The 13,642-nt window shown below is 46.8% G+C and overlaps 2 protein-coding genes across 14 annotated transcripts in view; one reads left to right on the top strand and one right to left on the bottom strand.

Moving 5' to 3' along the window:
• LOC133413019 (acidic leucine-rich nuclear phosphoprotein 32 family member E-like) overlaps nucleotides 1–5,539 on the bottom strand; it is a 6,444-nt gene extending 905 nt beyond the window's left edge. Inside the window, exons 1-8 of one of the 10 annotated variants that reach the window (XM_061696890.1) lie at nucleotides 5,352–5,539; nucleotides 3,961–4,110; nucleotides 3,770–3,892; nucleotides 3,493–3,688; nucleotides 3,301–3,425; nucleotides 2,665–2,756; nucleotides 2,451–2,516; nucleotides 1,948–2,356 (exon numbers count right to left, since the gene is read on the bottom strand). In XM_061696890.1, the coding sequence (XP_061552874.1) occupies nucleotides 2,468–2,516; nucleotides 2,665–2,756; nucleotides 3,301–3,425; nucleotides 3,493–3,688; nucleotides 3,770–3,892; nucleotides 3,961–4,110; nucleotides 5,352–5,405 (789 nt within the window). In that variant the 5' untranslated portion in view covers nucleotides 5,406–5,539 and the 3' untranslated portion in view covers nucleotides 1,948–2,356; nucleotides 2,451–2,467. The other 9 variants (XM_061696892.1, XM_061696893.1, XR_009769824.1 and 6 more) reach the window with 9 other exon arrangements.
• myo1eb (myosin IEb) overlaps nucleotides 3,450–13,642 on the top strand; it is a 22,875-nt gene continuing 12,682 nt past the window's right edge. For 2 of the 4 annotated variants that reach the window (XM_061696876.1, XM_061696875.1), the window contains exons 1-4: nucleotides 3,472–5,700; nucleotides 7,052–7,267; nucleotides 12,404–12,541; nucleotides 12,619–12,708. In XM_061696876.1, the coding sequence (XP_061552860.1) occupies nucleotides 5,698–5,700; nucleotides 7,052–7,267; nucleotides 12,404–12,541; nucleotides 12,619–12,708 (447 nt within the window). In that variant the 5' untranslated portion in view covers nucleotides 3,472–5,697. Of the gene's footprint in view, nucleotides 5,701–7,051; nucleotides 7,268–12,403; nucleotides 12,542–12,618; nucleotides 12,709–13,642 lie in introns of all 4 variants that reach the window. The other 2 variants (XM_061696877.1, XM_061696878.1) reach the window with 2 other exon arrangements.

The following is a 13,642-nucleotide window of genomic DNA, read 5'->3' as shown; positions in this document are numbered from 1 at the left end:
TTCGCCACTTTTCCGAGCATCTTTTTCAAAAAGGCGACTTGAATTCCCCGGCAGGGACTCACTCCCTAGACACTCGATCGTCCGTGAGATCTAAATCCCGACACAAGCGTGCCTCGAGGTTTCTCATGGTACGAGCTGTCCTTGAGACGATTTTGTGTTTTAACTTCTGAGAAACAAACTTGAGGTACGAGCAGAACAGTGAAGTCGACTCCACTCGAGCAGAATTTTGGCAGGAAGTCAACACATTTGAAGTCACGACCACGTAGCTTTGGCGCACACGTGTCAGCTAGTAATGCTAATGCATAAGCGCCATAAACAATATTCCACTTCCATTCATATAAACACATTTTGCACTTTCTGCTCTCTTTGCACTTCCGTGTAGATGCTAAATGATATTTGGTTGTCTCTTTACTTTATGCACAATTGAATCGAATATGCCTGTCGTCCACCGAATGGCAGTGTTCAGTGTTTCAATGAGGCCTTGTGTAATAAACCTTTTGCTGAAGCGAAGAGCTGGAAAGCCTCAGCGGCTCATGGGGTTTCACTTTCACTTTTTGGCAACTACATATACAGTGGGGCAAAAAACTATTATGAGTCAGCCACCAATTGTGCGAGTTCTCCCACTTGAAAAGATGAGAGAGGCCTGTAACTTTCATCAAAGGTATACCTCACCTATGACAGATAAAATGAGGGGGGGGGGGGGGGGGGGGGGGGGGGGGGGGGGGGGGGGGGGGGGGGTCCAGAAAATCACATTGTCTGATTTTTTTTAAAGAATTTATGAGCAAATGATGGTGGGAAATAAGTATTTGGTCAATCACAAAAGTGCATCTCAATACTTCGTTATATACCCTTTGTTGGCAAGGACAGAGGTCAAAGGTTTCCTGTAAGTCTTCACACACTGTTGCTGGTATTTTGGCCCATTCCACCATGCAGATCTCCTCTCGAGCAGTGATGTTTTGGGGCTGTCGCCTGGCAACACAGACTTTCAACTGCCTCCAAAGATTTTCTATGTGGTCGAGATCTGGAGACTGGCTAGGCCACTCCAGGACCTCTGCAGGTCATTCACTTGGTCCCCCCGTGTGGTTCTGGGGTTTTTACTCACAGTTCTTGTGATCATTTTGACCCCTCGGGGGGAGATCTTGCGTGGATTCCCAGATCGAGGGAGATTATCAGTGGTCTTGTATGTCTTCCATTTTCGAATAATTGCTCCCACAGTTGATTTCTTCACACCGAGCTGCTTACCTATTGCAGATTCAGTCTTCCCAGCCTTTGTGCCGGTCTACAATTTGTTTCTGGTGTCCTTTGACAGCTCTTCGGCCTTGGCCATAGCAGAGTTTGGAGTGGGACTGTTTGAAGTTGTGGACAGGTGTCTTTTATACTGATAACGACTTCAAACAGGTGCCCTTAATACAGGTAACCAGTGGAGGACAGAGGAGCCTCTTAAAGAAGAAGTTACAGGTCTGTGAGAGCCGGAAATCTTGCTTGTTTGTAGGTGAGCCAATACTTATTTTCCCCCATAATTTGCGAATACATTCTCCCAAAATCAGACTGTGATTTTCTGGATTTGTTTTCTCATTTTGTCTCTCATAGGTGAGGTATACCTATGAAGAAAAATTACAGGCGTCGCTTCATCTTTTTAACTCATTCCCTACCAGCCGTTTCCTGAGCAGGGAACCTCGAAACTGCCAGGCATTCTCGAGCAATTTGTCTTCTTTCATCAGAAAAACAATGATTGTCTCTTGCTTTTACCGTTCTTTAGTAATCAGCAGTCAAATACGGGCTACTTTCCGCCAAATCTGTTTCTGGAGGAAAAAAAATTGAAAACAGCCTTTTGGTGAAAGCAGACACATCAAGCAGAACAATGACTTTGACACCAATATTTTTTTTTCTTTAGTGAAACTCTCCAAACATCTGAACATAAAACAACACTGAGAAAATACTTTTGACAGAAAAAGTATTTATTTACAAATGTGTATAGAATTTACATTAGACAAAAATGCATGAACAAATGGACTTCCCGCACTTGCACTTTTTCCCACTAAATTCTCCTCCCTCTACCGTTTGCTCAATAGTCCAGGTTTTTATTACTATTTCCTATTTATTCAAGTTTTATCCACATCTGGATTTTGTTATTTGGTGGCGGTGAATGGGATCTTTTGTGGTATTCCTTCTCCTTGAAACCAATCCCTATTTCTGCTCGAAGCACAACCTGTACAATTTAGAAATATAACTATGACTATAAAAATACATTGTTGAAATCGCTGTCGTGGGACGTGGAGAAAAGAAAGCTTTCAGTTCCGTTTTTTGTCTACACTGCGTACTGGAATGGGAGTCGAACGTCTGCTGGATGCATAACCTGTAAGTTTTTAAAAATACATACGATTAGTAGAGAATTATTTTTATTGATGACGTGTTTTGCAAGGGTAAAAAAAAAACAAAAAAAACATTACTTTTCTTCATCGCAATCCTAAAAGCCGTTCGACTCGCGGCTCTTGAATTCCTGCAAGATGGAGGAGCTGTAAATGGAAAATTCTAATCAGTACTGGCAACAGATGTTCCTTTGTAATGTGAACTCGTGGGACCAAATTATGTTTTTATGTAACAAGGATCGAAGGAGCATGTTTGCTCGCTAAATGTAGCTAAAGCTAGCCGCAAACGAGTTACCTTAGCCTTCGTCGGACTTTGTCAGTCTTCGTCGGAGGAAGGTCGGGATGAAGCTCGGCTGCTTCCAGGCTATCCAGAGGGAGTTCACTCATCTGACGATACCGGATCCCATTTATTCAAATCCCGGTCGGCAGACGATCAGCCGGCAAGCGGCCGAGAGCATCTCGCTATACGCGTGGGCCGCCATTTTGGGCGATAGGTTTGCAAAAAAGCGATCGGCTCGGAGCGTCATCCTTCATTTCACCGCATGATCTCAGGCGTCATTCCTTTCGGTCGCAGGAATATTTTTCTTACAATACATTTCTAGTACCATTTTTTTTTGGTTTAATTTTGTCTTCTCTCTTTTACGCCATTATGTTTGCACTATACATTATGTCTTCTCAGTGTCTCTTGCACCCCACTGAGGGAGGGACATTCACCTCAAGGCATTGTTGCCCTCTACAGGGTGCCATTCCTCATTGCAGTTATCCAGAGGCTTGAGGATCACACATAAACTGCACAAGACCCCCCCCCCCACACACACACACAATTGGTGGCTGACTAAATGACTAAAACAACTTTTTTGCCCCACTGTACGTGTCTTGTTAAATCTTTTTCGTCAGATTGCACGTCAATCAACGACAACGGCCGACTCACCTGGATGCCCTCCTTCATCAGGTACGACAGCCCCACCTCCTCCTCAGAGACATCATCACCATCATCTTCATCTTCGTCGTCTTCATCGTCGTCGCCGCCGTGCGGACCGGCGCCGTCGTCCTGGTCTACGACACAAAAGTCCATAAAACCTGTCCAAAATCTCCAAGGAGGCCCACACAAAGTATCCTCAACATTTCGTGAGCAGGTTGTTCGTTCGCGCACCGCCGATGTTACCGTTGTCCGAGTGTGGCGCCTTGTTGTCATGGCGATCGTAGCCATCCAGGTACATGACGTGCGGCAGGAGGCGGAAGACGCCGTCGCGGTAGTCGTCCCGTGTGCTAACCTCGCAGCCCGACGCATCCAAAGTCTTCAGCTTCTTCAGGGGCTTCTGCGGGCAGAGAGGCGGGGCCCGCGTGCCTTGAAAAACTCCATCCCGATTGTGCAACTGCGACTTCCCGCGGGCACTCACCAGCGCTTCCAGGGCGGCTATGTCGCTGATCCCGTTGCCACTGATGTCGAGGTGCGTCAGGTTGGGACATTTTTGGGCCAGCGCCTCCAAACCTCCACATATGGCGTTGTCGCTCAGCTCCAGCTAACAAAGGAAGGAAAATGAGGCGGACCCCGATGCACGGTGGGAACAGGAAGCGAGCGCTGGCCGACCTTGTGTAGTTTAGGCAGCGACGGCAGTTTGGAGAGCGACGTGAGGCCCACGTTGACCATGCGCAGAACCTCCAGACCCGAAAACTCCTCTGTCACGCCGTCCACCTCGCCGTTGCCGGAACGACACGTGTCCAACGCCAACACGCACACCTACATAACGGCAACACAACTGTTGACACTTGAGAAGGTTGTGTTTGTGTGTATGTTTGTGTGTGTGCACGTGCGTTGTGCTCGGAGGTTGCCATGGCAAAATTCAACGATAGAAGTAACAACGTGACAAGTTTTCTCCAGAGTGACAGTCAGTAAAAATGCTGAGGACAAGGTAGCAAGTAGTTCTGGACAATTTGAGATTTTTGTGCGATATCGCCTATCGAGAATCTGGTCCAAAAACGCCATCAAATTAGATTAAAGCACTAGAACTTGATTATTTTGCAACATATCGCCACTACTCAGAAAGCCCTTCCCCAATTGGCTGACATGTTGCACTTGAAAATATCCACCAATGAGCTCGCACGTTCTCCAAGTTGACGGCGCAGGCAGGAGATGATGCCCAACTCTGGCTTGTTGTTACCCACCTTTTGATGTAGTCGTGCACGTCACAAAAACAAACGTGACTTTGCCTAATGTAAACGGAATTCGCTCTTGATGTCACACACGCGCACAAACACGCCGTCACGTGGTGGCGTGCGTTTGCTGGATGCAAATATGTCCGCGAGTCCCGACGCATTGGTGACAATTTCAAGGATTTTGTGCAAGTTTTGCCAACATTTTCTTCTATTTCTCAGTTATAACGCATCTTCTTTTCGTCACAGACTGTTTTCTGCTCCTTAGTCTGCCATTGCTTTTGCGGTGTGTCTGTTTTGTCGATTGTACACATCAATGTGAAAAAAATTCAAATGCTTGTCACAGTTGGCGAAATCATCGCAAGGGACCTGCAGGGTAAACGTAGGCCGCGTCGGCGCATCACAATTGCTGTGGCATTTCAAATGGCGTCACTTGCCCTCAAAAGTCATCAGGTGTTATGTTTTTGAGAAAATCTCTACAAAGATGGCGGCCACTTGTCACGTTGAAAACAGAAGGGAGCTCGTGGTGGACAGAGGCGCAGGAGACGGTCACCGTGGTAACCGACGACTTCCCTACCGGAAGCGGCCGAGCGAGTATGACAACAATGTTTTCGCGCTAAAATGTGCTTTTCTGTCACGTGACGTCGCAAGACGACACTTGAACAATGGCGGCGAAGGCGCGAAAGGACGCAAACGAGCCGGACACCGTGTTGGCTCTCACGCCAACAAACAACAAGAACAAGAAGATGGAGATGAAGAAAAAGAAGACGAAAAAAAACACGAAGAAGAAGCAAACAAAGTCATTTGGCGGCCGTCGCCGTTACGCACCTCAGCGGGATTTCTGTCCTTGAGCTCCAAGTGTACCCTCTTCTTCATGTCCATGTTCGACGCCGCAAAACAAAAGAAATTTTAATCAAATGTGAGGCTCTCAGCACGAAGAAGGCAAAAGGGGCTCAACTAGGCCGCCATGTTGGACAATCGCGGCCGATAGACCACGCCTCTCTCCTTGAACGCCAATAGAATCGCGACAGGCTCGCCTCCTATTAGGTAGACACTCACTAACCTCGCCCTCCCGTTCCAAGGCCAGGACAGAGATCTTCCTTTGACAAGATATCAAACACTGAATTACATCGCCGCCATCTTGTAGACCGCATTTGACTACAGCAAATTGGAAATGGTACACAAATATTCCACACAGTCTGACGTAAAACTGAAAGGAAATATAGTTCTTAATTAGTGATGTTACGAGATGTGCCGAGTCTTCGAGGCGTGTGTCGAGTTATGGAGGGGGCGTTTCCGCAAAGCGCGTATCCAGGCTTGCTTCATTTAGGGGCGGACCCGGAAGTGATGACGTCCGAAGTCTCGCTACCCGGCTGTACCACGTGACCGATTCGGCAAGCGCTTCAGGGTTTGCCGCGATGTTTGACAGCAATTTAAACCCCTCATACAGTCTCCATTCAAATGTGTGTGTGTGTGTGGCGCGTTTTATTTTGAGTTGCGGTCAGCTCAGTTTGGCTAAAGACTGTGTAGTTTTGGCTAAAGGTTGTTGCACTCGACTCGCTACCTGGGCTGTGGTGGTCGCCTGAGTTCAAACCCCAAGCAGGACATCACCACATAAAGAAATATCACTGAGGCTTATCAGTTACCTTTGTTAATCAAAAACTGCAAATTCCACCGATTCATATTTTATTCATGGGGAAGTATGTATTGTGTTCACAGAAAGCAAGGTAAAATAAAGCCTCACTGGGAGAGGAGAAATTACTGTTCCCCAATTTAAAAATCTTGGTCTTGAATGTATCATGCATCCATCCATTTTCTGAGCCGCTTCTCCTCACAAGGGTCGCGGGCGTGCCGGAGCCTATCCCAGCTATCATCGGGCAGGAGGCGGGGTACGCCCTGAACTGGTTGCCAGCCAATTGCAGGGCACACAGAAACACACAACCATTCGCACTCACGGGCAATTTAGAGTCTTCAATTAACCTTGCACGCATGTTTTTGGGATGTGGGAGGAAAGCGGAATGCCCGGAGAAAAGCCACGCAGGCGCGAGGAGAACATGCAAACTCCACACAGGCAGGGCCGGGATTTGAACCCCGGTCCTCAGAACTGTGAGGCAGATATGCTAACCAGTCGTGCTGCTGTTTCATGTGCAATGAAGCATCAAGAAATTAACCATTACTCGAACCAATGGCGGAAATGTCTATGTCTCCAAAGTGTTCTCTGTCAATTGACCGTCTGTTGTCGGACTCGAGCGGCTCCAACTAGCGGAGACAAATTCCTTGTGTGTTTTTGGACATACTTGGCAAATAAAGATGATTCTGATTCTGAAATGTTACAATGCTTCATGAAGCTTCATCTCGCCATCACTATTCTTAATAAATATCTTCAGTCCTGAACACCATTCGAAGCAATAAATACTCACAAATATACTTGAAATTGTCTTTTAGTGGCCTTGAAGGTGCCACAGAAGGAGCTTGTGGTCTGTTCGAGCGAACCATTTTGAAAACGCGTTGTTTTTCTATCCTGACAGCAGGGGGCAGGCATGTGTTTTCTCAGAATTACGTCGAGGAGGAGGCGTGGCCATACCTGTCCACACCTGCACGGACTCGACTTCCCTTGCTGCTCCGTCTGCCTCCAAGGTAGCCACTGTGTGCACACCAACCAGGTGGACTCATGTGGACTCATCTGCTCTGGTGTGACTTGTGAATCAACTTCAACTTTCCAGGAAGTGACAGAAACAGACATGGTGAGTTCAACGTCTTGGCGACACGCCCTTGTGCTGCTTTTGGTCCTGGTAATAGTTCTGATCCTAATGTTGATCCTGTGTTGTAGTGTACTTGAGGCTATCAACTCTTCTGTTCTGGAACTTCTTCCTTGACTTGTTTCTGGTTCTTGTATCAGATCAAAAGATCAAAATGAAAAAGTCTTACAGGCAAAATGGTGAAAAAAAACAAAACAAAACACACAAAGGTACATTAGCATGGCAAGTCTTGGTATTAATGCTCTGACACACACACACACACACACACACACACACACACACACCATGTAGTTCTGTCCACAAACATGAGCCAACAGGACTTTGGAATGCTGGAAATTCAGGAGGGGACACGCCTGTGACTAACATGATCAGGACCTTCTCTGACATTCTGAAACATTAAAGCCTGAACTCAGTCAAAACGCAAAACTACTTTTACCTTTGTCCTTCAATTTGTCTTTATCAGACTCATCTTTATTTGCCAAGTATGTCAAAAAACACCCAAGGAATTTGTCTCCAGTAGTTGGAGCCGACAGACAGCCATTTGACAAAAAATACTTTGGAGACATAAAAACATAAAACAGAGTATGCAGAGTTACTGAGCAATGGAAGGTTTCCAGCAATGTGGTAATGCTGGTCCAATTATTATTATTATTTTTTTTTTTGACAATTGTGCAAATGATAGAGTCCTCGAACAATTTAGAGCAGTTTGAAATGACTAAAAGAGCGATAATCTGGTACAGTGATAGTTGTGCAAAGACTTCAAGTAATCCGAGCAATTTAAAGTGACTAGTAGTGCGATAATCTAGAACAGTGCAGATATTTCTCAAGCACATGAGTGGCCATTATTGGTCAACAACAGATATGCAAATAGTGGGAAGTGACGAAACTACTACAGTGAGTGCACGAATAATGTATAATTGGCCCGAGAGAGATGTGAAAACAATCTCAAGACAAAATTGGCAGCATGTTAAAGTGGAATTGTAAGTTAACTGTTTAAGAAGTTAGAGGCAAGAGTGAAGAAGTTGTTGGAATGTCTGCTGGTTTTAGTTTGCATTGTTGGATAGCGCCTACCTGAGGGAAGGAGCTGGAAGAGGTGGTGACCAGGATATTGAGGCTCCAAAAGGACTTTGCACGGTCTTGTCTTCGTTCTGGCAGCGTGGAAGTCCCCGAGAGTGGGCAAGGGCGGTACCGACAATTTTTTTCGCCAGTGCTGATTGTCTGTTGCAGTCCGAGTTTGTCCTATTTTGTGGCAGCACCAAACCAGACTGTGATGGACGAACACATAACCGATTGAATGACTGTTGCGTAGAACCGCTTCAACAGCTCCTGTGCCAGGCCGTGCTTCCTCAGAAGCCGCAGAAAGTACATCCTCTGCTGCGCCTTTTAGAGGATGGAGTTGATGTTGAACTCCCACTTGAGGTCCTGAGCGACGGTAATTCCCAGGAACTTTAAGGTCTCGACGGTTGACACTGGGAAGTTGGACAACGTGAGGGCAGCCGTTCTGTGTCAAAATGAAACTGAATGTCTTCACTAACCCAACCCAAACCAAGATGGCGCCTACCCGTGTGGACGCTTCTGTTACGTGCTCTCTAGTATTGTCTATGTTTTTGTGTTTTTCGTTGGTCTTTGGAGACATTACGTGACTCACTTACACAAGGGAAGACTTGCTAAACATTAGGGAGTCTACCCCGGACTTTCTTTCACCAACTTTCGCAAAAGTAGTAGAGACTAACCACCCCCCCCCACCCCCCCCCCCCCCCCCCCCACCCCCGAGTTACTCATGGGGGCAGCGACTGTGGTCTATGGTGCATGGAGGCGAAGGCGACGCCACAGAGCGAACCGAGCCGACATCCAAGTTAAGCTCCGCAAGAGAGGATACACGTTGGCGTTCCTGTCGATCCACCTCGCGAATCTACGCTCCCTACCCAACAAAATTGCCGAGTTTCATATTCTGATGAAGACCAGTGAAGACTTCAGAGGTTCCGCCGCCCTGTGCTTTATGAAGACTTGGTTTTGTGAGGCTGTCCCCGACAGCGCCGTTATGCTTCCCGGCTTCCATCTTCACCGGGCAGATCGTGTCATGGAATTATCGGGGGAAAACAAAAGGTGGCGGGATATGCTTCTACGGACGTCACGGAGCTCAGCACACGTTGCAGCCCGCCTTTGGAGTCGCTGTTTTTGAACTGTAAGCCATTCTACTCGCCTTGTGAGTTTGCATCTTTCATTCTCGCCGGTATTTAAATTCCGCTTCACGCTAACAGAAATCCCGCACTGCTAACGCTCGCTGAACAAGTAAATTAAATTGAAAAAAAACACCCGGACTCACCCGTCATTATTCTCGGGCACTCAACCACGAACTCCCTTAAATACAAGCAGCACATCGACTGTCCTACCAGGGAAAATAACATTTTAGACCACTGCTATACTACGCTAAGTAACGCATACCGTGCCAAACCTCGCACAGCTCTGGGCTCGTCTGATCACTGCTTAATTCACTTAATGCCGACATAGAGGCAATAACTTAAATGCGCGACGTCGACAGTGAAAACAGTGAAAAAGAGGACCAATGAAGCAAAGACAGAACTTCAAAGCTGCACAGACTTGAGTTTCTTTGAAAATTCAGCTGGCAGCCTGGATGAATATACGGACATTGTCACATCCTGTATCAGTTTCTGTGAAGATGTGTGTGTACCAACAAAGTCATTTCGCACATTCAATAACAACAAGCTGTGGTTCACTGCCAAACTTAAGCAACTTCGCCAGGGTAAAGAGGACACACATCGAAGAGGGGACACGGCCCTGTATAATCGCACAAGAAACCAGCTGACGAAAGAAATTAACATTGCAAAGAGAAACTATGCAGTAAAGTTGGAAAAACAGTTTAGCGCTAATGACTCTAAATCAGTCTGGCATGCATGACAATCGCTAACCAATTACAAGCGACGATCCCCCCAAGCTGAGAACAATAGTAGACTAGCCGACGACTTGAACACCTTCTACTGCAGATTTGAAAAGGACACTTTCACACCCCACACCCACCTAAACGCACCACCGACCACAATCACACCTCTGACCTCTGCGTTGACCATCCACGAACAGGATGTGAGACGCATCTTCAAACAACAAAAGATTAACAAAGCGGAAGGCCCGGACCTTGTGTTCCCATCCTGCCTCAAAGTCTGCACGGACCAGCCCGCTCCAGTCTTCACACAGATCTTCAATAGATCTCTGGAACTGTGCAAAGTACCATCCTGTTTCAAACGCTTCACCATCATCCCAGTCCCCAAGAAACCTGAAATCTCAGGTCTGAATGACTACAGGCCTGTCGCCTTGACATCTGTGGTCATGAAGTCCGTTGAACGCCTCGTGCTCAAGAGCGTCACAGGTCCCCTGCTGGACCCCCTGCAGTTTGCCTACTGAGCAAACAGGTCCGTGGATGATGGAGTCAACGTGATGGAGTCAACGTGGCACTGCATTTAATCCTAGAACACCATGATGGCGCGGGGACCTACGCGAGAATCTTGTTCATGGACTTCAGCTCTGCGTTCAACACCATCATCTCCGAACTCCTCTCCTCCAAGCTTCTCCAGCTCAGCGTCTCGCCTGCCATCTGCCAGTGGATTTATAGCTTCGTGATGAGGAGAAAACAGCAGGTAAGGCTGGGGGACACCACCTCATCTACATGCACCACCAGCCCCAAAGTTGTGTCCTCTCTCCGCTGCTCTTTTCTCTCTACACGAACGACAGCACCTCAATGCAGCCGGCTGTGAAACTCCTGAAGTTTGCAGATGACACTACCCTCATCGATCTCATCAAACACGGTGACGAGTCTGCGTATCGACAGGAAGCGGAGCGGCTGGAGCTGCGGGCGGCCGACACAACCCTGACCTGAACACGCTCAAGACTGTAGAGATGATTGTGGACTTCAGGAGGCATCCTTCGCCATAGCTGCCCCTCACACTGTCCTACTGCCTTGTGTCAACCGTCGAGACCTTCAAGTTCCTGGGAATTATAGTCGCTCAGGACCTGAAGTGGGAATTCAACATCAACTCCATCCTCAAAAAGGCCCAGCAGAGGATGCATTTCCTGTGGCTTCTGAGGAAGCACGGCCTGCCACAGGAGCTGTTGAGACAATTCTACACAGCAGTCATCGAATCAGTCGTGGGTTCTTCCATCGCAGTCTGGTTTGGTGCTGCAACAAAAAAGGACAAACTTCGACTTCAACGGACAATCAAAACTGCTGAAAAGATTGTCGGTACCCCCCTACCCACCCTTGAGGACTTGCAAGCTGCCAGAACTAAGACAAGACCGTGCAAAATCCTCTCTGACCCTCCGCATCCCGGTCACCGGCTCTTCCGGCTCTTTCCCTCAGGTAGGCGCTGCCGAACAATGCAAACTAAATCTAGCAGACATTCCAACAGCTTCTTCCCTCTTGCGATCAACTTCTTAAACAGCTAACCTACAATTCCATTGCAAAATGCTGCCAATTTTTTTGTCTTGAGTTTGTTGTCACATTTCTGTGGGGCCAATGATACGTTACTCGTGCACTCACTGTAGTAGTCTCGCCAGGCTGCACTGTTTGCATATCTGTTGTTGACCAATACTGGCCACTCATGTGCCTGAATAACATCTGCTCCATTTGCACAATCGCGATTGTCCCAGATTCTCGCACGACTAGTCACTCTAAACGACCTACATTTCTTGAAGTCTCTGGGCCCTTTGCACAATGGTCATTGCACCAGACTATTGCTCATAGTCATTCAAACTGCTCTAATTGCTAGAGGATTCTGCATCTTTTTGTACAATTGTCAATAAATAAATAAATAAATTGTACCGGCATTACCAGATTACTAGCAACCTTTTATTGCTCAGTGACTGTTTTTTGTCAATGTCTTGATGTCTCCAGTGTTCTGTCAATTGACCGTCTGTTGTCGTACTCGAGCGGCTCCAACTTCAGGAGACAAATTCCTTGTGTGTTTTTTTTTTGGACATACTTAGCAAAATAAAGATGATTCTGATGTTACTGATTCTAAATCTCCTCACCCTTGCACTGGAAGTGTGTGTGCGTGTGCATATGTGCGTGTATAAAATTGAAGTGTCTGAGTTTGCCCGCCCACACAGGGCAGCAAGGAGCGCTTCCATTGGCTGGCTCAGGACGTGAAGGTGAGCGGCGTGGATGACATGGTGCTGCTGTCCAAAATCAACGAGGACGCCATAACGGAGAACCTCAAGAAGAGATACATGGATGACTACATCTTTGTATCCTCAACACAGACATGGCACACAAAAGCACACAACAGCCACTTCTACTGTAACCCTTGACCGGTTTTTGTCAGACCTACATTGGACCTGTTCTGATCTCCGTTAACCCGTTCAAACAACTTCCATACTTCACAGACAGAGAAGTGGACCTCTACCAGGGAGCGGTAGGCAGACATGCACACATACATGTGTTTATAGTCATAAAAATCAGATTAAGGTTACTTTGTATTTTTCCAAATAAGTCACATCCGGGGCTGTTATTCTCTACTGTTGTCGCCCATTTTCCTACTGTCAAAACAAAAATGCCTTTCACAAACTGAGGATGAACATACCAATACAAAAATCAATGAAGTCACATTAAATATCACAATATCACAAATACAGTTGCAAAATTTCACGCTTCTTGGCACTCATCCCTTCTTAGGAAAATCCCTAAACATGTTCTTCTGTGTGGGAACAAAGGCGTACTAAATACCAATACATGTAATTTTATACCCCAAGTAGTAACGTTTCTGATGCATGCCTGGCAAAATAGTTATTCTACAAATAAAAGGCAAGTCCCATCAGGGATACGCATGAAATATTTCACTGTACAAGGGGTTCTCGGTTTAAGGAGTTCTGTTCGTATAGCTGCGACGTAACCCAAATTTGGATGTAATTTGGAACATGTTGCAGTTAGCTAGGCTAACACAGTAGAAGTCAGAATGACAGTAAATATTTCTTCTTCTTCTTTTCCTTTGGGCTTGTCCCTTTAGGGGTCGCCACGGCACGTCATCCTTTTCCACGGAAGCCTATCTCCTGCATCCTCCTCTCCAACACCGACTGCCCTCATGTGTTCCCTCACGACATCCATCAACCTTCTCTTTGGTCTCCCTCTCGCTCTCTTGCCTAGCAGCTCCATCCTCATCATCCTTCTACCAATATACTCACTATTTCTCCTCTGGATGTGTCCAAACCATCCAAGTCTGCTCTCTCTTAACTTTGTCTCCAAAACATCGAACCTCGGCTGTCCCTCTGATGAGCTCATTTCTAATTTTATCCAACCTGGTCACTCCGAGAGCGAACCTCAACATCTTCATTTCCGCCACCTCCAGCTCT

Source organism: Phycodurus eques, chromosome 14 (assembly GCF_024500275.1).
Source record: "Phycodurus eques isolate BA_2022a chromosome 14, UOR_Pequ_1.1, whole genome shotgun sequence".
NCBI classification, from domain to species: Eukaryota; Metazoa; Chordata; class Actinopteri; order Syngnathiformes; family Syngnathidae; genus Phycodurus; species Phycodurus eques.
This window is presented reverse-complemented; position numbering and strand designations above follow the sequence as displayed.